Source organism: Ischnura elegans, chromosome 8 (genome assembly GCF_921293095.1).
Source record: "Ischnura elegans chromosome 8, ioIscEleg1.1, whole genome shotgun sequence".
Taxonomy (NCBI): domain Eukaryota; kingdom Metazoa; phylum Arthropoda; class Insecta; order Odonata; family Coenagrionidae; genus Ischnura; species Ischnura elegans.
Window position 1 is genome coordinate 57,633,898 of NC_060253.1, and position 23,029 is coordinate 57,656,926.

General features: G+C 44.3%; 2 protein-coding genes across 8 annotated transcripts in view; one reads left to right on the forward strand and one right to left on the reverse strand.

The window, feature by feature from the left end:
* Positions 1-22,965, reverse strand: part of LOC124163418 (longitudinals lacking protein, isoforms A/B/D/L) — a 42,751-nt gene extending 19,786 nt beyond the window's left edge. For 3 of the 7 annotated variants that reach the window (XM_046540326.1, XM_046540323.1, XM_046540322.1), the window contains exons 1-4: positions 22,837-22,965; positions 22,059-22,244; positions 20,921-21,782; positions 19,747-19,836 (exon numbers count right to left, since the gene is read on the reverse strand). In XM_046540326.1, coding sequence (XP_046396282.1) covers positions 19,747-19,836; positions 20,921-21,782; positions 22,059-22,232 — 1,126 coding nt within the window. In that variant the 5' untranslated portion in view covers positions 22,233-22,244; positions 22,837-22,965. Of the gene's footprint in view, positions 1-747; positions 1,802-2,994; positions 4,421-5,681; positions 7,892-8,055; positions 9,337-19,746; positions 19,837-20,920; positions 21,783-22,058; positions 22,245-22,836 lie in introns of those variants that run through there. The other 4 variants (XM_046540327.1, XM_046540324.1, XM_046540321.1 and 1 more) reach the window with 4 other exon arrangements.
* Positions 3,922-7,954, forward strand: LOC124164417 (translation initiation factor IF-2-like). The gene is made up of 3 exons (XM_046541742.1): positions 3,922-4,295; positions 7,018-7,220; positions 7,545-7,954. The coding sequence occupies exons 1-3, from the start codon at positions 3,922-3,924 to the stop codon at positions 7,952-7,954; spliced, it is 987 nt and encodes a 328-aa protein (XP_046397698.1).
* Positions 22,966-23,029: the final 64 nt, after the last annotated feature.

Genomic DNA, 23,029 nt, shown 5'->3' on the forward strand with positions numbered 1-23,029 from the left:
TCATGCGGCGTAACTGTACTACCAAGATGCTCGTCTAATGATGTATTAACCAACAATATGTCAGGGATATTAAAAAAAACGTAGGCAACTTCATCATTAAATATTCCACACGCTCCGAGGTCTAAAAATCCTATAAATAAAGCGATAATTTTACCCTCACGAAAGCGATAAGTTTGTGTCTATTTCGTGGAAGTGCAGGTGGCATGAGGCCCTCGAACACGAACCCTATAGAAAAATCATCACTTCGCTTACACTAAAATTCGAAAAAAAATTGAAAATAGGACTAGCACGGGGAACACAATAAACTGACTTCATGCGAGGAAAAATTTCTTCTCAAATGCTTTGTAGTAGACGAGAAAATATATATCAATCCTAGAATACGGATGAATTGACTTGCACTGTAGTGAAACCCCAGGAATTTCAACGAAAAGAACGTCTCTATTCAATCAGTACAAATACGGTTAATGTATGAGTACAACGTCAAACGTCTTTCCCATGGAAATTCATTATAAATACACCACTAAATACCATAATGCACCACACAGACTGAATATTCAAAGAAAAAAGTCTGAAAGATTACAAGAGAACTACATGTCTTCAACCACGATTTAATCACCACAACCCTATAAAATAGATAAAACCCCTACGCAAGGGAATTCAAAACAGAATATTATTAATGCTGCTATAACCTCGACAATTGATTACGATAATCGGTAGAACTGATACTCTAAATAAATGACACTTGCCTGAATTGCAATAGTTTTATTTCACGTAGGAATACAGAAAAAAACACAAAGAACGTACATAAACTTTCATATTTTCACCATGATTTCTTTGGGGAACTATTTTCTACCATAAAAGTGATGAACGAGGAGACAAAACATTATCAATCAACAATACAGGAACCTGAATGAATACATATAAATATAACGCAAATAAGTTAGCGCTCCATACACAAGCGTTATTAACAAAATGGAACACAAACACAGCAATGAGGCAGACTAGAATGAACCGGTATGAATTTAGCAGATATTTAGGTATTTAACGGATACGGGAGGGAGAAATGAAATAACATTCTGACGTCATTTTCAAGATACCACAAATACCCTGCCTACTGACTCCCTCACGCTTATAAATAATAGTGTGTTTGAGTTGCAGAGGCCAAAAAAGTGATTATCTGTCTTTCTTCACAGAGAAAGGATTACATTTCTATGGATACAGAAACGATTGACCGTTGAAAACAACGAAAACAGTGGCTTTGCTAGTCTAGAGGGCAAAACACGCAGAGTGAACAACCTAAATTACCTAGATTATGCTACCCTCATTGAAACTAAGAAGATGTACAAGACCTTCTACCTTCACCTCCCGATCCTCGGATGTATACTTCTTATATGTCGTGCAAGATTGGACGCCCGAAAACTACGGGCAGGGCAGAACGGGCATGCAAACGATGCTTCCTTGCCACACTCAAACCTCTTATGGCGCAGCAATGAGGATTTTTGCATATAGGAACGGCCGCATAAGTCACAGAGCCAATAACCATCATGTTGTCGCTTTGAAGATGCCCCAATCTGGTCCCGAGTCCTAAGACACAATTCAACCATCTTTGTATCACTACTGTCCACAGCAGTACACGACACTGTCTTCGGTAAAAGTAAACTATCATCCAAATTGCACGGCAAGAGATACTGACTACCATAACCTGATGGTTCATTGAATTCCACATTAGTTTCAGACTTAAATTCCTTCATATCGGGAGGGAAGAACTCTCCGCCTAGCCTGATCGGCATCGAAGTCAGGCCTGTAAAAGCAAGAAAATGAATGGCAGGTGAGAAGGCCGGCCAATTTACCAACTATGCCAACTTATTATCCATCTATTAACGTGCAAATCTGGAATAAGTTCTCTGAAATTCCTAATGTCGAACTTCGGGCATGAAATCGATCAAATACGTGTTTTCGCAATTTTTCCGGCATTCAGGTACTAAATCCCCGGGTACAATTCTCGAGGATATTATACCACCCGAGAAATAGCTCTGCCTTCAACCCATCGCCACTCGATTATGTGCACGAGCGACCCTTATCACACAGGTGTCCACACGATCGCATCTACTTCAGATGAACCTAAGCGTTCTTCCGACGTCTTGTGAATGAACTCCAGACGACTGGTATGCCGGAGAGAAACTAGACAGCGACATCATATCAATCCATTACCCACTCTTATCCTAAGGTAAGTGTTCCACGCATATAGAAGAATAGAAAGTGTTCGTACCGCGACGATCCATAAAAATAACTCAAGATAATCTCAACGATTCATTGATACTCCAATTTGTAAATTTGCCAACGCCACGAACGGATCCACGTCTGGATGCCTGGTTCGCATGTGAACTCGGAGGTTCGACAGGTGCTTGGTGCGCTTGTGGCACTGAGGGCATTGAAATTGCGGCTCCTTTCCACACTCGAGCCTCACGTGTCTTGTAAGGTTGGAAACCCAGGCATAAGCTTTGCCGCAGGCGTCGCAAACGTAACGACCCCTGACAGCCCTTTGGGTGTGTCCGGGGCTGTGGCTCTCGGATCCCAAGCCATCAGCCGCGTACCACCCACCGTCACTGCCACCACCACTAGCAAGCCAATCCCCTACTCCCCCCAAGGTCTCCCCCTCATATTGCACCGACTCTCCGCACCTTACATCGCGGCAACCACTTCGGGACAGACCGACGTGGGTCCGGCCTGGAAAAAGACACAGAACAGCAAACCGTTACCAATTACACCGCGCTGCTGTTCTGTAAACAAACGCATGGCTGCAGCCATGGGATAATACTTGGGGAACACATTGGCTGACCAGGGGTGTTAAAAAAAAGTCTATGCTAGATAGGGAATACGCAAAAGCCCCATCCAAGACTGAATATGAAAGTTCTTTTCATTCTCCGTGAAAAAATCGGGGGTGTATGTATAACGAAGGAATGTTGGTGTTTGGGAGATGAGTAAAAGAAAACATCAAATTGCAAGGAATTTATTGCAGCAAAATTTGTTTACAATAGATTAATTCACAAGAGAAGATACCAAAAGAATTTCTCTGAGTCAACAATGATTAAGAAGTTGAACTTTAAAGCCAGGTGTAACTTCTTAGCGAAGTAGAAATAACATTAGTCAACAAATAATAAAAAATTTCGGACAGGGAAGGAGGTGGACATTGGAAATATAACAGGAACGAACAATTTTACACGCAAACCTACGCTTGCACGGATTTTATGTTAAAGAATTACAAAGGCTAATAATTGGGCGACCCAGCCGCGTGCACTTTGCGATGTGCAAACATAATCTGCGAAATAAAAGACTAGAAGAGTGCGATAAAAATCAAAGAAAGACTTTCCCATTGGGCTCACCAAAAACATCTCAATGCACGGAATTTGAAGAAAAAAGAAAATACACCAGGAAGAACAGCAAATGCTAACGCCCTATCAACTTTCTCTAATAAACAACTATGTATTTAAATAAAACAGCGATCAACAGCACCCGATAAGTAGCAACAGGAAAACTTAAAGACGAGAATAACCACAAACCTACGTAACAAATCCAAATCCGAATGAAAGGTTACGTATGCCTAATGACCTCAGAAAGAAGTGAATCCACGATACAAATCGTGAAAATTCCGCAAGCCCGCTCAGCTTGCATGAAAGTCCTTATAAGTCACAAGGAGATTTAAGTGACATTCCTCATAACAACAAACCCTGGGAAGAATATCCCCCCCATATATTACTTAGTAATAAAAACGGTGCAGCAAAGCACTTTGATTGTGCAGGTCAACAACTGTGAGGAATGGAGGACGACGAAGACGGGGGAGAACCCAAATCTCCCTCCTGCTTCTCCACGTCTAACAAAGCGGACATGGCGGCTCCCGCCGCGGCCGCCTCGGAACGGTGAATGAGGGCGTGCTGCCGGAAGGTGTCCGGCCTGGAGATTCGCTTCAAACAGATGGGGCATTCGAACCGACGTCCGGCGCCTCCGCACTCGTACCTCAGGTGCCGGTTGAGGGTGGAACGGGTCTTGTACGGACGGCCGCATCGGGGGCACGGGTGCAGGCGCGGGGAGGACGGTGACGACGGATCCGCCCCCGCGTCCCTGTCGACAGCGCCGGAGGAAGGCCCAGGGATCACGGGGGATAGAGTCATGGACGGGGGCAGAGCGGGGACACCAGGACGGACGGGCAAATGCGGGGCCGAGGTGAGGGAGGGCAAAGGGTACGAAGGCATGGACTGCGGGTGTGGCTGCGGAGAGAGGCAGGCTCTCGAGGATCGGTAGACACCGCGGCTGTACGAGGATAAAGTCGGAACGGCTGCTAATGGGGAAGGTGGCGAAGGGGAGGACCTCCCCACTTGAGTGGTCCAATCCAGGTACACTGTGGTCGTCTCCGCCGCTCCGCCTGCAAAGAGGCCAGAGAGGGGGCAACTCTGAATAAAGGCGACTGGGAAGAAAGGCACTCTCACGAGGCACTTTCGTCATGACACTCTGGATTGAACCACTCGGGCACGGCATAAAAAGATCGCGAATAATAATCCAAAAAATCGGAGACATTCTTAAAACGGACAGGATGACACGGCGAGGGCTCCCATAACCCGTAAAACGATCCATGAGCTCTCAATTTCCAACACCAACTATTCAAACAAAAGTAGAAGATATTAGATCGCCAAATAGTGTCAATAGGAAACAATCGTCTCCCGTGTTTTCAGTAGATGACCTTTATTAACCTAAAATCGGCACGACCGAATGAAGGATGAGGATTTTAACAAAGGAAGTCAGTCCATGGTCAAAAAACAAGTGCATATTCAAAGCTTGTCGAAACTGTCAGTCTATGAAAATTGAAGTCACGCACATTTTAAAATATTTCAGCCTAATTAATAATAAGAAATCTCGTCTAATACCATAGTTAGGAAGTGTACCATTCACCTCTACGAAAGACCGACCAAGAAAAAACTACATCCTAGGGTAGGATAATATCAAAGACCAAACCCAACACCCCAGCATCCTACTTGAACTCTAAATGAAAAAGATACACATATGCTAAATCCACAACTTACAGAGATATGGGATAGGTTAAAAGGGTAAAATCAGAACTCATGATCCGAAGGGCACACGGGAGTCTGGAGTATACCTTGAATAGGTCTGCAACGCTAGGATGAGCAGGCATACCGCCTAATCCAGACCTCCCAACTTTCAATCGCCCCCGCCCGCGACTCAAAATGCCACAATCACGACAGTGTATGACGAAATCAATCGGCAAGCATGAACTAATGCGCGAGGTAATAATATTAGTTATTGAAATGGGAAAACACATTGAGGTAATTGAATACTATAAAACTACCAAATGAGTACTCTTGAAAGATGTTTCCAGGCTAAATTAATGAAATATCACGCGAGGGTTACTCAATACTGGTTTTCAAAAGGACGGTGAGGCTAAGTAAACAATAGCAAATAGTTACCTAATATGAATAAAAATTTGGAATGAAGATCAAACACGAGGAAATACTGAGATTACCCAGTACGCGAACACCAAGAATCTTTGGAGTCATCAATATATGTTTATGGGGATGCTAATTTTCGTGAGAATAATTATTGGGAAAGGTAGGAGGGAAAATACAATCAGGGAGGGAATCGTGTAGTTTTACTCAATGATACATCACAAGTAGGTTTTTGATAAACATTTATTATCGTTGTCAACAACAAGAGCAATAATAATGTTAATAACAAGACATCCAAAACAGTACCCTTGACGGGGACAGAGGAACACAGAGAACATGGAGATGAAATTTTATCACACTTATTGGTAAAGATTATCAACCACATCAGCCCTCAGGTCCATTTTTATTCAACATAATAATGACACGGAAATGGTTTAAGGGCTAACCGTATTAGTATTAAAAAGAGTAATCAGCCCAAGTAATAAATATAAATACCCTGCACAATAACCTACCTACGATGAATAGAATAAGATTGATAAAACCTTAAGATATCCGAAAAAGGAAAAAATATTCAATAGTATGATGACAATATAAATACATATATACATATCACATTAATCCAATAATGTAATATAAAGAAAAAAATAATTATACTTCCACCTACACTCTTTTAAGATTGAGCGTTTTTAACCAGTAAGGCTTCTCATCAAATGGTTCCATTTATACCAATGTAATCACAACCCAATTATAGAGTGAAAATACAAACATGAATACCCGATTAGTCTGAGCTTTTCATAACAATATCCTAAACATTTATAAAATCACAGTAAGTCGCCTTTGGCTTAAACATAGCACAGCTAGTAAAGGTTAAAAATCGGGGAAAAATAATTCGTTTCTCAATTGGCAACTTCCCTTCCTGCTGTACGCCAGGAATTGACTCAATCCAAAGGATGCTAAACATCTGGGAAAGCCCATACTCTCTCATCAGTTGAATTGAGGCGCATCACTCAAAATCTCTGACAGAAAGACCCTGCAGAGGGACAGGTAACATCTACTGGCAAAAATGGATCTGCACGCTGCATTATAGCTTTAAAAATATATAGGATCAAAAAACACACCCTTACCCCAATCAACATCAAAACTCAGGGCAACGGTTATATTGACCTATAATATATATAAAGTTTAGGTTTTAACATGACTAGTTTTAAGGGCAAACAGGTCGCAATATTTTTATAACAAGGAGATCAAAATGATCGCAAATTTAAAACACGTACTCCCATATACCATTTTCTTTAAAATGCTTTCAAATGACGAGGGAGAGAAAAATTCCACGATATTGCCAAGGACAACGTCAGTATAGGATTTAAAAAATTGAGGCAAGAAGGGCAATCATTTCCTTAATACTACGTACAAGAATTCGCCTCGGAGAGAAAAAATGAGCAATAAGAGGAAGATTTCTGATATACGATATATAACCATTTTGCTTTAAAGAGAGGACTTTGCATTTAAATATTTCCTTTAAAAAACTTTTTCCTTCAATTTATGTCTTTATTCTCTCTAGTGAGAAGGGGACAACAACAAGAGTGGAGTGCGGAGTGAAGCGACGACGCCCTACTTCCCAGAGAACAAGGATCCGACTACTTCTGCGGGGAGCTCGACGACCGCCGACGCGGCCTCCTCCACTGCCCGCGAGGCCGCAGAGGTCGGGGAGGGAACGAGGTGGTGGCGATGGTGTTGGTGGTGATGGTGACCGGCCTTGCGCTGGTGCGCGCGCAACACGTCTCGACGGGAGAAGCGGCGCAGACAGACTGGGCACGCGAACTGCTTCGCGACGCCGCACTCGTAGCGAAGGTGACGCTCCAGAGTGTAGCTGACTGAGTACCTTCGGTCGCACCGTGGACACGCGTAAGACTTGGAGGTGGGGGGAGAGGTGGACGAGGAGGAGGTGGTGTTCGTGGTGGCGGCAGAGGCTGTGGCGTGGGAGGTGGTGACGTAGGACGGGGGCAGGGGCGGGAACAGTCCCCCTGGGTGGTGGTGGTGACCGGTCAGGTGTCTGTGTGGGTTGTGGTGGTGAGGGGCGGGGAACAGGTGGTGCGGGAGGGGCGCGTTGGGCGCCTCTTCCTCCTCGTCAGGCGGGAGAAGGGCCACGACCACCCTCCTCCTCACTTGCTTCCCGCCGGGTGTCGGGCGCTGGGGTCCCAGGGGGTGGTGCCGCGGGGACACCGCCCAGGTGGGTGAGGGAGCGAGGGAATGGTGGTGTAGTTGGTGGTGCGGCGAGGGGTACGTGGGGGACGCCGGAGGGTGCGGGGAGGAGTGGGTCGCCACGACGCTGGAGGTGTAAGGGACGAGCGAGGTCGTCGTGGATGCGGAGGAAGTTGTTGGAGGTGTTGGGGAGGGTGCGAGGGCGGTCCGCGGGAACGGAAACCACTGCTCCTCTGGAACAACAAGAAGCAGGAGAGAAAAAAAAGGGAGAGAAGAGGAGGATCGTTACAATCTAGTCCACGCCTGCCTACTTTCAAATATGTATTTGCTTGCGACCTTAAAAAGTCTTTTGTTATTATAATAAAAAATTGCCATAAAAACAATTGAAATTGGAGATAAGAGAGAGGAGAGAAAAATGGGTAGCATATTTTTATATCATAACGTAATCCTTGTATGCAGGGAAGGAAGGGAAAGTACTCGAGAAGCTCAATCTTAAATCCCTACCCCCAGGGATGCGTCTGCCCCTACACAAAAACCCGTATTTTAGCACCAAAAATTACTCGATGTCCCCCTCTCTCTCTCTTTACTGTTTTAGTCCACAAAACCATTCCCCTCATTCGGCTCCCCTGTACAAACTTACTGGCTCGTGTGCTAAAACCGCTATTTTGATCACTGTGGCACTCCTACATTAAAAATACGTAAAAATGGAAGGCCCCCTCCAATCTCGATCGTGCAACGATTAAAATTCTCCTTACACCGTCCAAAAAACATTTAACATTTTTCAAAGTAAATACACTGACATTATATAAATTCACATGGAATTTAATCCCTGAAACAACAACTGTATACCAAAAAACAACGAAAAAAGGAACTGACGATAGGTCAGTGATAATTGGACTGGAATAAAAAACTCTTCACATGAGAGAGAAATCTTGTTCGGGCAAACCCTTCCATCATCCCGAGCACATAGCGCATGGGGGTCATGACGACGGATGATCCGAAAAGGGAAAAAATTTCGCGAAATCCCTTGAAAATCAAGTCCCAACGGTGGAAAAGTGGGAAATGCGTGAGAACGGACCCAAGTCGAAGCGATACACACTGATCCTGTCCCTCCAAACAATCCATGAACCGGGGAGAAAGGCGTGGACTCACTGAATGGTGTGCGTCGGGGGGCGAGGAGGCGGCAAGGGGTGCCTCCTGTATGGCAGGGGAGCGGGAGGGCCGAAGTGACCCGCCTTCTTTTGATGCGCGCTCAACACGTAACGGCGCCTGAACGTCTTGGGGCAGGCGGGGCACGCGAACTGCTTGGCGACGCCACACTCGTAGCGGAGGTGCCGCTCCAGCGTATAGTTTACCGAGTACTGGCGCGCGCAACGTGGGCACGACAATTTGCCAGGGGAGGCACCGGTGGCACCGACAAACCCGCGCCCGATGGTGCTGCCTACTTCATCGTCCACGACCACCATTATTTCACCGTCTTCGTCCTCAACGCCCCCGCGCCTCCGGCCTACAATCGGCCTACGAACGCATGCGACAACACTACTGCCACCTCCTCCGCCCCCCTCATCCTCCACTGAGAGAAAGCTTTGCAACTCTTCCTCCTCCTCCGTCTCCTCCCCCACCGGATAGGAGAGCGTGCAGGGTGGCTGCGGGAACGGATACCCACTACTCCACGGCTCTGCAACAACACAACAAGGAGAGGGAAGAGTGCGTTAGGACCTCCAATGGACGAGTCCACGACACAACGGTCACTGGGGATTTCAAATGGGAAAGCGGCCTACCTACTTAGCCAGAATGAATGACATCCACCCAAAAGTACCGAGAGCTCGCGCCAAAAAGGGGTATATAAAACAATATATATCCATAAAAAAAGAAAGGCTCGTACACAAATACTTCTTTTAGGCTTCATAAAAAAGCACTCAAATATTGAAGGCTATGAATTAATGAAGAATACTAACAAAAATGGGGAAATCTAAAGGCGGATTCTCATCAATAACAAATGGCTCAACAAGGAGAAAAAATATCCTCAAACATGAAAGTAATGGGGAAAGTTAAATTTAATGTCATCAAAAAGCAATAAAAATTCAAAATTTAGAAAAAGCTATGTGCATGTATAATCAACCAGCTGAGTACTTGTGAACGAGCCTCTACGCTTTTGAAAACACCAACGATCACACCAAAATTATTTTGATGGTATTTTAACGAATAAGAGGTTAAGTAATGAAAGAGAAAAAACACACAAGGCAACATATTAAAAGTTGATAAGATTTAAAATGGGAAGAACACTGAAAGGGTTTTAGTAGAAATCACATGTCATAAAACAACGACAAACTTAACGTCAAGAGCCCAAAACCTAAAGTGCATACATGATACAGTAATGCCGAGACAGGGTGAGGACAACAATAACAAGATTCAAGCGCGGAATTCTTTTTGAACTGGAAACTTACCAACAAGGAATAATTTCTATAATGAGGGTAGCGTTCGAAATGATTATTCCCGCAATATATAATATTTGATATTACTCAACTAGCCAAAAAGATGAACAAAACCACAAGACCGAATCGCTAAGTACGAGACAGAGAAGAGCTATATCTTCGTCACATCTCCTAACAAAGCTGTTGACAACCTCGAACACCAAATGAATGTGATGATCTCGTTAACTTTAAGATGGTCAAACTTAATGAGGCACCTATACCGATGGGATCTGATCCACTATGTATGAGTCACTCTAAGAAGCACTGAGAATCGTCTGATATTGTCACTTGTCATAAGGAATCAACCACGTGAGGACTCTTTGTACGTCCCGAACGGGTTGCGGTCATTGACGTCAGCCCGGTAGGTAGCTATAAAACAGGCAGCGCTCCGTATCTCCGACTGGCGGAGTCGAGGCAGATAATTTTACAGCAGTATTGATTTTGGTATTACATGATCTATCACCAACAGAATGTAGTAGTGAATAGTATAGCAGCAGTGGTAGTGTGACAAGTTTTAGTAAAAAGTAGTAGAAGCAGTAGGCATAAAAGATCGATTTTTTCCTGGTTCCCTGTTTCCTTGAAGCAACATGCTTACAAAATAGCTCAAAGAAGGTCAACCAACACAAGAATATACATAAATAGAGAAAAGTCTACCCTACGATACATTCTACAGACAACTGCAAAATACTACACTACGTTTCTCTCAAGTATGGCGCATTTTCTAGGTTAGCCAGTCTCTCTACCAAAGGGTAAATGATAATGACGGCCCATTCCATTTGCAACGTATTAATGATACACACACTGAGAATGGAAAATAATTCTTGGCTATGTTAAGAAAATACGCCATGCACTGAACAGCTTACATCAAATTTACGTTTATACACAGCAGGGCACTGGGTGCATATATTATACAAAATATTTCTACCAAAATCACCACTTCTGGTCTTTCCAATTGATCAATGATGCAATAATTGGAGCAATCATGGGAAAACATGATATTTGACATAAATTTGAAATAAATTTGATATCCAACTCTCCCAATAAAGCCACAACGCGATTCCCTCGGATCCTTCGCGCTCTCTCTCTCTCAGTCTCTCTCACCTTTTGTCCGAATAATTCCAATCCTTTTCCGACTCCTCCTCTCCCGTCTACCTTGGCTACAAAAAAACACTACCTACGGAAAATTCAGATATTCTTACGACAGAAAAATACGTTAACGGGAGGCTTTTGTCATGGGCGCAAAGGGCAAACGAGGTAGGTCGTCGGGGCTGTCGAAGGGAGGTACACCTAAGGAAGCGAAGACGGACAGGAGGCGTTAAGATTCTTCAGGCCGAGGAAGAAGAGCAAGAACACCGATGGGGAACGGGGAGCAAGAGGGATGGGGATATAATATAGGAGACCAGAAAGTGGGGGAGGGAGGAGAATAGGATAAAACTCTACGAAGCCTTAAAAAAAAAAAAAAACGACAGATGCGGGCCGAAGAATGGCCACGAGAAGGAAAAAAATTAAGAAAGTCGAGAGGAGAGGGATGTAGAGATGGGATCTGTAAAGCAATGAGGATTGAAAAAAAGGAGAAGTGGGGGGAAATGAGGACATTTGGAAAGGAGGCACACATAAAGAGACGTGGACAAGGAAAGAAAGAAAAGGCGAGGCCAAGACCGTGGTCGAGAGTGTGAGGGCCTGGTGGGGGGGGGGGTCGGGGGAGGATAACAAAAGTGGAGCGGAGGGGAAGGAAGAAGCAAGGTGGCGGAGAGGACGAGTGGGACGATATAAGAGGAGGCATAAAGGGGAGGAGCAAATACGCCATGAGGGAAGAGAGCAGAGGCCAAGCGAAGGAGGTCGAGCGACGGAAGAGAGAGATGGAGGCGGCGAGATATAACGGAAAAGCGGGTGTTGTGAACCTCCTCGGAAAATGCATATCGGTACCACACAGAGACTTAAAGAGGGTACCCCACAACAAATTTTCGTCACTAACGCATGTTAGCTATCTGTTAACTCGGTCATACCACGGAGAATAGGAACAATTTTGAACATTTCGTCCGCTTTATGGCCAATATGGAGAAATTTTCCCAATGCAGTAGTTACCTATTTCATAAAGAATAACCTTTTCCAATAAGGTCTAATAATTTACCTTACTATTTTTCCCCAATTTTTAATTATTTCGTTGAATACATATACCAACCTACGGTTCAACGGTGCTTTGCCAGCAAAAAAAACGTAAACGTTATGTTTAGAAACTTAAAACGTATCCAACTTCAAAACATTCGGAACTATGAAAAAAATTGAACATGACCATCCCAACTTACAGAAATGTTAAGTAATCTACCACCAATATTCCTATTTCATACAGACAGAAATACTATTTGTACTGCAAAATATTTAAAGAAATTCGATTTAATTAGTGAAAAATCGGACGGTACATTCAGATATTTGACGTCGGCCACTGACGTTAAAGTTACATTGAAAGTTAGTTTGATGATAAAGATCAGATTTAAAAGAGCCTTTCGATAAAATAAATCACCTAACATGATAGTATAACTCAATTAACATCAACAAAATGACCGCAGAGGAGCACTTAATATCACCGATCACACCGGAAGTTAGCTGCCAATATTATAATTAGCTAACAGTGAATTCAACACGGGGTGGCTTTAGCCTTAGACACCTAATGAAGTGACAAAACAGGTCATTTGCGGTGGAAACGAGAACAGAGAGAGAGTGAGGTAGAACAACATGACCTTTCCTATATGAGAGGGCGTATCTCATCAATGATAATAAAATCTGAATTTTTCTCTTAGGGGGGGAAGGGGGGGTGTGCAGCGATGTAGATATTTCTCGAATAACGACACAACATTTTAGGAAAAATGTGATGGGCAGACCACGCAGCAAGTAGAGTAACACCGTGGAAATGATAAGATCCCTTGTATTTTAGGGCAACGATTACACTATCTTAAACGCATCAAATAGTTTGTGTGCAACTTGCGGCAACCATTAATGATGGCGAGAACGAGTCGAAAATATGAGATCCGAGTGAAATAGGAATCGTTGAACGAAGATAATTTGAACGCATATAAACCAAGGTGACACCGTCGCGCCAAACGACAAATTTTATATCGGGATACAGAAGCCAGGTGAGGCAGGCAACGAAGGGGAGGGAGCAGCAGCGACTGTGATACCGGCTGCATGAGGTGAGACGGGGAGGGATCAAAATACAAGAGGGATGGGCGGACAAAAAGGAGAAGGGAGAATTAGATTTTGGAGAGAGGGTACGAGTTAAAAACCTTAACAAGAGGGAAAACGGAAGGCGAAGCATGGTAACGATAGGTTAGCGGGTGTCAAGGAGGTAGAAACAGCGGGGACGGATTGGAACTACGACTGACACAAGGACGGGGAAAATACCATCCGGAGACCGATTGCAAGAGGGAGAGAAATAGGAGAATTGAGGGGGCTAGAGTTTCAAGCGGGGTGCAGACAGAGAGGGAGGGGAGGGAGCGAATCGCAAGGCGGGCGAGGGGCATTGAGGAAAAAACATCCACGAGTGGGGGGAATGAATAGGGACCAAGGGTAGGATAGATGGTAACGAGGGGTTACGGGTTGAGGGGAGGATGGAAATAAAATGCAGAGCAAAGAGGGGGGATTTTAAGTGAGGAGGGGGGCACACACGGAAGGGGTCGAAAGAAACAAGCATCGGGAGGCGGGGAGGGAAAGAAAAAAAAACGAAGAGATGTTATGAAGGGAGGGAGGTAGAGAGAGAGGAAAGCAGTCAGCAGGGCTGCCATAGGTGAAGGGAAATTCAGGACGCAGCGGCAGCACGATGAAGAGAAAGGAGGGAACGGAGGCAGGCCGATTTGAAAGGGTGGACAGATGAGGTCGAGAGAGGAGAAACGGGCGGAAATGGGGAAGGCGAAGGGAGGAGGGAAGGTTGCGTGAGGAGACCCCGGGGGAAGGAAACTGTCTATGTTGAGTCGCCGATGAAAAAGATACGAAAATATTCGATATAGGAAAATTACGAAACGTGGTGTTCTCTGCGGAAAAAAATATCGCCTGAGCCAACAATAACTTAAATTTCGGCCACCTATGAGAAATTTCAAAATGATATTTACACGAATTCCAAGGATCGTAAAACAAATGTGGAGGAACGGCAAAACCTCTGGGTTACCACGTACAGGCACGTAATTGGCTCCAAATTCCATTGAGTTGACCAACCGCAAGAATAAAATCGTTCTAAGAAGAATAGCATCATGTTGACATATGCACGCAAGCGAAAGGCGGACAGGCAGTGGGGAACAGTCGATTCCGGGTTATGAAGGCGGTATATGTCTCAGGGCGCGATATAATAAAAACACCTAAAACTACAAAATATTAAATTTAAACGGTCTAATGCCTGAAGAAAATACTTTCCCATAATTCATTTCAGATCGGTCGGGGAGTGACCTAATATTTCACCTCAAGCTAATCTGTAACTAACAACATTTAAGCAATGAATTTGATTGTGCCGAAAAACGTCTCTAAAGCACAGAAAAAGCCGGCTAATAATATTCTTTCTCGAATTGCAAGAAATATATTGAGATAAATCTATTGTCTTCGAAAACGTTCGAAAAGCCTACCGTGCCCGACTAGGAAATTGCTCTTCTAAGATTTGCAAACCCGCGAGAGCGATAGAGAACGCATCGGGCAAGAGTGGTAATAAATGAGTGACGGGCTCGGAAATGGCCCGTCAGAAGACCGAAAAACAAGCTATCCAGCCGCCAGCTCCTTGACAACGTAACGGGCAATAAAACGCGTCGCGTCAGATTCAGGGAACACACGCAGGAGAGCGAGGTGGTGGGTCTGCAGAAGGGAATTACGGAAGCCACCGACGCACGAAGAGGGGTAGGCAGGCGGAAAAATTTCGCGGACATAAAATACCGACCGGCCAGCGCACTCAGAACCTTTGATACCACCCCACTGACACCCGTGCATCACCTAGTGATGTTTGCATTTCATGCGCACGAGCAGAATTTTTCGCTATTCTTACACAAAGACGAGAAAGGGGAACGTGCGAGGACGCCTTCTCCTCATCATCCTGTGTTTTCCTAGCTTCCACAGACTGTGCCAAGGAACGGGAGTGTGAGATAAGGAGACAGGGAGGAGACCCAGACGAGAGGAGGACATAGATGCAAACATGGCCGCCGCAGCGACGTCTAGAGAGACCTTGGGTGGGGATGGGATAGGGCAGAACGGCGTAGCGGGGCGGCGAAGAGAGAAGCAAGGGGGAGAAGAGATTGCAGCGGCCGGGGAGAGGGAAAGAACGATGATGGTGGACAGATTAAAGTGGAGGAGGAGGGATGCAGAAACGGAAGAGAGAGAGGGCAGCTAGCAGCACACAAGGGGGTTTTTGGAAGAGGAGGAGAGCCAAGGGGGAGAGGTACGGAGGGGAGATAGGCCAGCCAGCCTCCCTTCTCCAGCGGTTATTGATTCTCCACAGCTTTTATCGATTCCCTCTCTCTCCCTACCCAGCCCCAAGCTAGTGTAGCACACACAGGCGGGTCGGGAACAGCCCGCCCGCCGCCGAGCCGGCTGGCGGGGGCGTATAGTGGAGGGACAGAGAGGGGTGGCGAGGGGTACAGCCGCGGCCGGGGCGGGCCACCACCCCAATTCTAACCCTCCCCCCACTTCATGTTTCCCAGGCAGGCGGACCCCCTCACACCCCCCGTCAAGCCCGCCAAACCACCATGTCTGCCGATGGGGCCTGCCGTATCCCCCCACCACTTCGGAGTCAGATAAAAAAAGGAGAAAACGAGGAATCCCCCAACACATGAGTCCGCGATAGACTCATCAAAAAAAGGCCTTAACGGCTACGCGGGACAACAAACTGCGAGATCGATTATTTCGCGGACAGGGAATGAGCAAGCAGAAATGCACCCGTGCGTACACACAATCTCGAAAAAACGAACTATTAGCCAAAAGGAAGAGCGTCAACAAAGAAAAAAGCACCTTCCGCGGTCAGAGAAAAGTGCATACAAATAAGCCTGCAAGGTACCTCAAGGTAACGAATGAGGATAAAAACAAAGGATGTTAGAATTGCTCAAGAGGCCATTTTGATGGAAGAATAACTTTTTAGATTGATTCCAACCGGGAAAAAACTAATAGCTAATGCGTGGAAATAATAATAGTACTGTAAAACGCCCGCAAGGACCCAAAAATTCGTATCATAACCGCCTAACAACGTCCAAGCTTGAGCACTCCGCTGGGAAAGGGAAGAGAGGGTAACGAACTCCAAAAATAACGCAGCGGGAATGACGGAACCCGTAACACGGCATATAGCTTTCATGTGAAGCCTCGTAGAGAGAGAGTGAGAGAAAGAGAGAAACGACATAAGACTATGAAAACGGAAATCACCGAAACAAGCCGTAAAACAATATTAGAAGCGCTGCATAATCGCTTTATGATTTAAACTCATACTTGGATAACGACTAGGAATGAAAGAGTATAAAGGGGAAAAGAAATGGGGACAAAGTGCTTTTTCTCAACTCAGCACTCCACAGGGATGAAACCTAGGAACTGAAAAGATACGAGCTTTAATTGGAGAGTAAACGACATGAGTCAGGGAGAAAGGAACGAGGAACAATCACCTTTCCTAGAAGACAATCTTCACCCCGAGGAATGAGTTCGGCCTGCGTTTACGTGGCCAACATTTTCTCTAAAGGGGTCCCTGACTTCCTGGTAACATCCTACCCGGCGATAAGAGGAAAGACGTGGGTTGTGCGAAGCGCGAAAGAGGCGAAAAATCGGGGCGAGGGAAAGGAAGGTTAGGCTCGCGGAACTGGGAAACTTGGGGGCAAGGAAAGGCAGGGGCATAAGAATAAGGCAGTGTATAGAAACCGAGGAAAGAGGAATGTAGGTAAAGGATGTGGTTATAAAGAGAACAGGAGCCATTAAAAATCGAAATCCTCGATGAGAAGCCGAAGCACGAACCGGAACACCTTATAAGCAGCCTAACGACGAATTTAAGCGGGATATGCAGAGGAAGCAGGGATAAAGCCAGAGTGGCCAGAAAATATTCCGAACCGAAATTCTCTCGCCTAAATACGGGAAAAGGACGGAATATAACACGAGCGGGTCATGTTCGCGATTCCTCCAAGCGATAAAAAGCTCGCAAAGGCGGCGAGACGCCCGAAAATAATTCCTCCTGCGGAAAATCGATTACATTTAAAATAAATTGGAGGAGAGGCGAACGATGGAGGCCGTATGCCACTACGGGAGAAAACGAAAGATGGCAAGGGCCAAAAAATCTCCCCCGCTTCGCGAATTACGGTGGGAGTTCAAACGGGAACGAAGCTAGACTCTTACGAAGAGAGGCTGCGAAGGTTTTCCTAGACGTGATGCGACTGGGCGGGGAGGGTGAGATTAAGATTGAGGGGAAAGAGAAAACAAGTGGTCGTTTGTTGACAGCTTCGAACCCCGCCTTGAGTTCGGAAAAACAAGACGCTAGTGGATGGCTATTAGCTTCTTCCTCCTCCAGCCACCACCTCCCATTACACGAGCCGGCTTTATCGATTCGCGGTCCTCTAGTAGCAGAGGCAAGAGAGTGCGAGAGAGAGAGAGCGAGACGACGTTCGTATAGTGCTAGAGGGGACAAGAGATACATGACCAGGCACGGGGAGCAAATGCAGGCAAAAACAAATTGTGCCGCTATCACTAGCGCAGGTATCAAACACTTATGACGGTGAGACCTGACGATTAGGTACTATGGCAGGGGGAAATAAAATGGGGATGACAAAATTTTCCTTTTCATATGGGACGAAAGAATTTTAGCAAGAGAGAAGATGCGCTCATGACTAACAAGAACAAATGTAATAACCAGCCTATTCCGCGTAAACTCGACCGGGACGCTAAAAATATTAGCGCACCAACATTGGGGCGATAATAAAAAATGGAAAAAAGAAAAATAACAGAATACCGAGCAGTATATAAAACGGGGATTGTGATCGGTGATGCGACTGGTGATTACGTGAGTTCGGATGACGTATGACCTGGAGGAGGGCAACGATGAAATAATGGAGGGACGACGACGCATTGTAAATGAGTGGGAGGGAATGATGTTGATGATGAGGGAGGCCCTACTGGGTAGTGGGAGGGCAACTCGACAATTATAATCCATGAAGACGTGAAACGATGATCTTGAAGGAGAGGAGGCGTTCTGTGACAGGGCGTCGACGGCGAACGGGAACGTCAGCGTCAAATTCCGGACGTGAGAGAGAGAGAGGGAGGGAGACGAGTTCGACATGGACACGAAAAAAATATATAAACCATGGCGGGCGACGCTTTTCTTTTATTTTTTTGAGAGCTGACCATTGATGGAATTATAAACATTTAAGTAAAAAACAAAATCGGCACTAGTAAATAGATTTAAAAAATTGCATTGTGCCTCAAAGAATGAAAGGGAGAAAAAAAAATTGTGAAAAAAGTGGGAGTTACCAAGAGATGAGAGGGAAAAAATGGGGAGAGTTAATGACAAGAAAAATGAAAAAGAGAAGAAATACATTGAGCTAGTTGAGATACCGTAACCCCCTTTGGTGACAATATGATTATAAATGACTAAAATTTCCAACATGACACAGATGACAAACAGAAAAAGAGGAAACAGACAAAAATGCAGCTCCAAAATAGATGTATCCACATTGGCAGGGAGATTTGGAAAACGCAATATACACACCCGATTTCATTCACATACAAGAAAAAAAGAATCACGTACCCTGCAGTGCTGTGCTGAACCATAGGACACATGTATAGCATTCTTTCGCAAGCACACATTTACAAAGACATAAACCAAATGAGAGAAAAAGGAAGTTAAATGATCTTTTGATCATATTTTCTCAGTGAGAGAAAGATGGTAGGTTATTATGCAGTCATTTCAGATCACAAGATAAAAGAAAGTTTCATTAAAATATAAGACAGCTCCAACGACTTGCTCCATTTTCCATAGGCATGTTCATGTGGTGAAGAGAGAGGAGAAATTTGTTACGACTCAAGGATCACAGCAAGAGAAAGGGAAGCAGTGGTGAGGCCAACTTGAAGAGGTGATGCATAGAGGTGGGGACTATAGGTAGGATGAGGGCTTCAGGTGAAAGGTGACAGGCACCAGCATTGAAATTGACATAGAAAATGGAGAATGTTATTTCCATTACTTTTTACTCAGCCTCAAAAAAATGAATTTTAAAAGAAACATTATTTAGGGTACAGCATTTTTCTCTCAGTGAACAGGAATTTAATATTACCAAAACTTTGGTTACAAATATATTTAGAATTAATGATTACAAGTAATGAATATTAGAAGTAAACAGTTACATTAATGCATATCATAAAGATTGATATCATTATCATTGATTGATTGCTCTATATACATCAATGAAAAACGCCTTTATTCATAGCAATAATTTCAGTAGAGCCTTCATAAAAAATTATCTTTTCATTAACTCAAAAAATATATTGGACAGATATATTAAAGGGTTGAGTGGAAAATGGACAAGAATTGTGCCTAACTGAAGGAATCGAAAATACAATGTGTCCTTTGCTTCTCAAAAGTAGTACAATAAGAGAGGTTTAAAAAAACTGGCAAGGAAAATTCTTACCTTGGCTCTCACGCTGAGCAGCAGATTCCTGAGATGGAATGAAGATATCATCCCCTGACCGGTCAGGCATCATATGCCATGGTGCAAAGCCTGCAATTGGGGGCAGAAAAATTTCCATTTTTTACACAAACCCCAGACTCAAAGGCAGTAAAGTGAATTAAATATTTTTACTGAAGTAACCATTTATTTAAATGATATTCAAGGGGAAAACATTCACTGGCAGAAACATAAATATTAACATAAATAACCACACAGATGAGACACGGCAGTGAGGGGTGGGATGATATTACAGTGAGAATAAAAACTGCTGACCTTTGGAACTGTATATAAAGGCTGAACTTCAATAACAATGCACAAAAAAATCCCTCTTGCAAAATTGTCCGTCACGCTGCTCGCTATTTATTCAGTATCAAGTGTACAACCAGCACGATTAAATAAATAATCCAAAACTTGATTTCTAACAACATCAGTTCAAATGAAAAGAAAAATCATCATTGACGTCACTTGCGAAGGGCAATGTTCATCTTCTTCAAGTAAAATTGCAAAGTAGACCTTTTGATCCCAAAATCTGCAGATGCCCTAGTGACACTAGTACCCTGCTTCAGCACCGCTTCAAGTGCACCCCGGACGACCTGAACAGAGTACTTGCGGAACATCACATCCTCAGAGAGAGAGGCCAGCAGGCCCTCAAATGCTCCATCTGACACAGCATCCCGTGGGAGTTGCACGTTGGGTATCTCGGGGAAAGTGGTACTATAGGAATGGTGGATATGGGAGGGCGGGGCAAACCCAAGGTTACAGTCATCCGAGAGCTGACGGTGGTGATGATGCTGCTGGAGCTGACGAGGAGGCGGAGGGGGGTATGGATGTGAAGGTGGTATTGAGACTAACGGTGGCACTTCAAATGGGGCTGACAGATCGTGTCGCTGAATGAATGAATACAGCTCCCCCAAGTGCCCTGGAAAGAGAAACCTACCTTCAGACGTGAGAAGATTTTCAAACCCTATACAAAACATTGCCAAAAGATTCAGGTAGGTCTCTTTCCAGGGGGTACAGACAAATAATAGGAACCCTGCCCAAATATTAAGTACCTCTTATCTGCCGTGCCTCAGTCAAGGAAGTCAAAATATGAAACCTTAAAAATTACCCAAGGGTTTTGTGAACCCATACTTACCAGATCCTTGCCCGGACACCTCGGCTCCGTGAGAGGGTCCTGCCTTCTGGTCTAGCCCATCATCTCTGCTGCCTTCCATGTCCATCACATCCTCGTCAAGTGCAACTACGTTGTCCATGCTGTCTTCATCTGCTTCACCATCATCATCATCCTCTTCCCTGTATTCTGACTTTGGTTCCAATAAAGGAGTTCGTGAGTGTGATTGCAACGATGTCCCAGGCTCGGATTTAGTTTGCTTAGACGATGCAGGTCCCTGCACTCCATCTTCTTGTCCTCCATCCAACTTGCTTCCGGCAACTCCTTCGTCATCTCCACCATCTCCATCACCTGGTGTCGTCCTTGAACCTGAGTTTACGGGGGTGATGGTGGCGGGGATATTTGGCACCGAGAGAGTTGAGGCAGAGGAAGAGGCCTGCTCTGACCCACCACCAACCTCTCCCTCGTGTGCCCCTCCGCCAGCCACACCTTCTCCAGACCTACGCCGAATTCTTTTCCTTTTTCTGGACACGGGGGAAATGCTTCCTTCTCTGGGGCCATGTTGAAGGGGACTATTTGTGGCATATTCACCAGCGCCCATGGACCTGTTATCAAGTGATAGATTCCCAGAGAGCGCTGGGCCAAGTACCGGAGGAAGAGGGGGGGATAGCTGAGGCACTGATTTCCTGTCTGGCCTTCTGTCACCTCCATCAGCAAGGCCTTTTATTTTAAGGGACTCGGCAGTTTTAATTAAAGCAGAAAGTTGTTCCTGAGACACATTCACTTCCCCACGATACATATAGTCTATTAATGCTTTTAATTCTTGAAAAGTAACATCTTTTAGTATAATTATGGGATGTTTTTCTAAGTGATGGCACAATAATTCCTGAAAAATAATGCATAAAATGTGTCTTGACTACGGTCTTGCTCAAACATTTACATATGTTGAAATTTTCAATAACAAATATGACACAAGGAGGATATTGATAAGGGCAACAACACATTTGGTGAGATAATATCACTCCGAAATACATTTTAATACAAATTAAATAAATATATTTATAATGAGAGATACAAATCAATGGAATCTAAAACCTAAGCCCAAATCCTCCACAAGCTTTCACTTTTGAACAGAAGGGAAAAGTATTTCATAATTTCATACCTGAAAATACTGACTGCATGCTGATAAAACTACTTTGTGAGCTTTTAAATACTGTCCTTCAGCTGCCAACGTTACGTCTACTAATGTCTCACTTTCGAGAAGCGTGTCAAAAACAGAGATCAAGGTACTTTGATGATTGTTCCATCGCAAACAAAATTGTTGTTCTGATCCCATAATGTCATAAACCTGCAAACAAATGAACATATGCTTTGTAACCCACAATGTACCAATCGCACCAAGATGCTCTTAAAATGGATCCATTTCATGAAGGTCATGAATGAAAAGGAGAAAATAATACAAACCGATAGCACTGTTTCGCACATACACTGTTAAAAAAGTGTTAAAATACCACAAAACACCTCACTTTCACTAACTTAAGACGCAATCACATTAAAAACATTAATTCGATTGGGTGAGTCGGGTATCAAAAAGTACATTTGGCATGGTGGCAACCGCCATGTTAAGAATAATTAGCCACACAACCGGTGTATGGGCGTCATTTAGATTTAGCCCTCACAGTACCATTGGATAACGATTAACTATTGACAAATATAGCACCACAGAATTAAAAACAACAACAATCAATAATATAAAACAGAGGCGAACACTGGCGCAAGCAATGCAATAACTTAAAAAGACATTTGTCGGAGCATCATGGAACTTAAAAGCTATTCGCACAACCTTTTCACTCATCCATATTTAACTTAGTATTTCTTCCAAATCACAATAACTAACATATTATATTAACGAAGGAGATCAAAAACAAGCTTATGCTTACCAACTGCGGCAATAATATTCTTCGAACAACCTTTATATTTCTTGAAAATTCCGATTCCCGCTCAATCACTTCACACTACTCTAACGTTGGTTTCTTTCACACAATGGCCGACCCTTGGAATGGCGTCGATACGTAACGATTTAAAAGGTGGAATTACATGACGCTGAAAAACGGAAAATTCACCCAGCGCCAC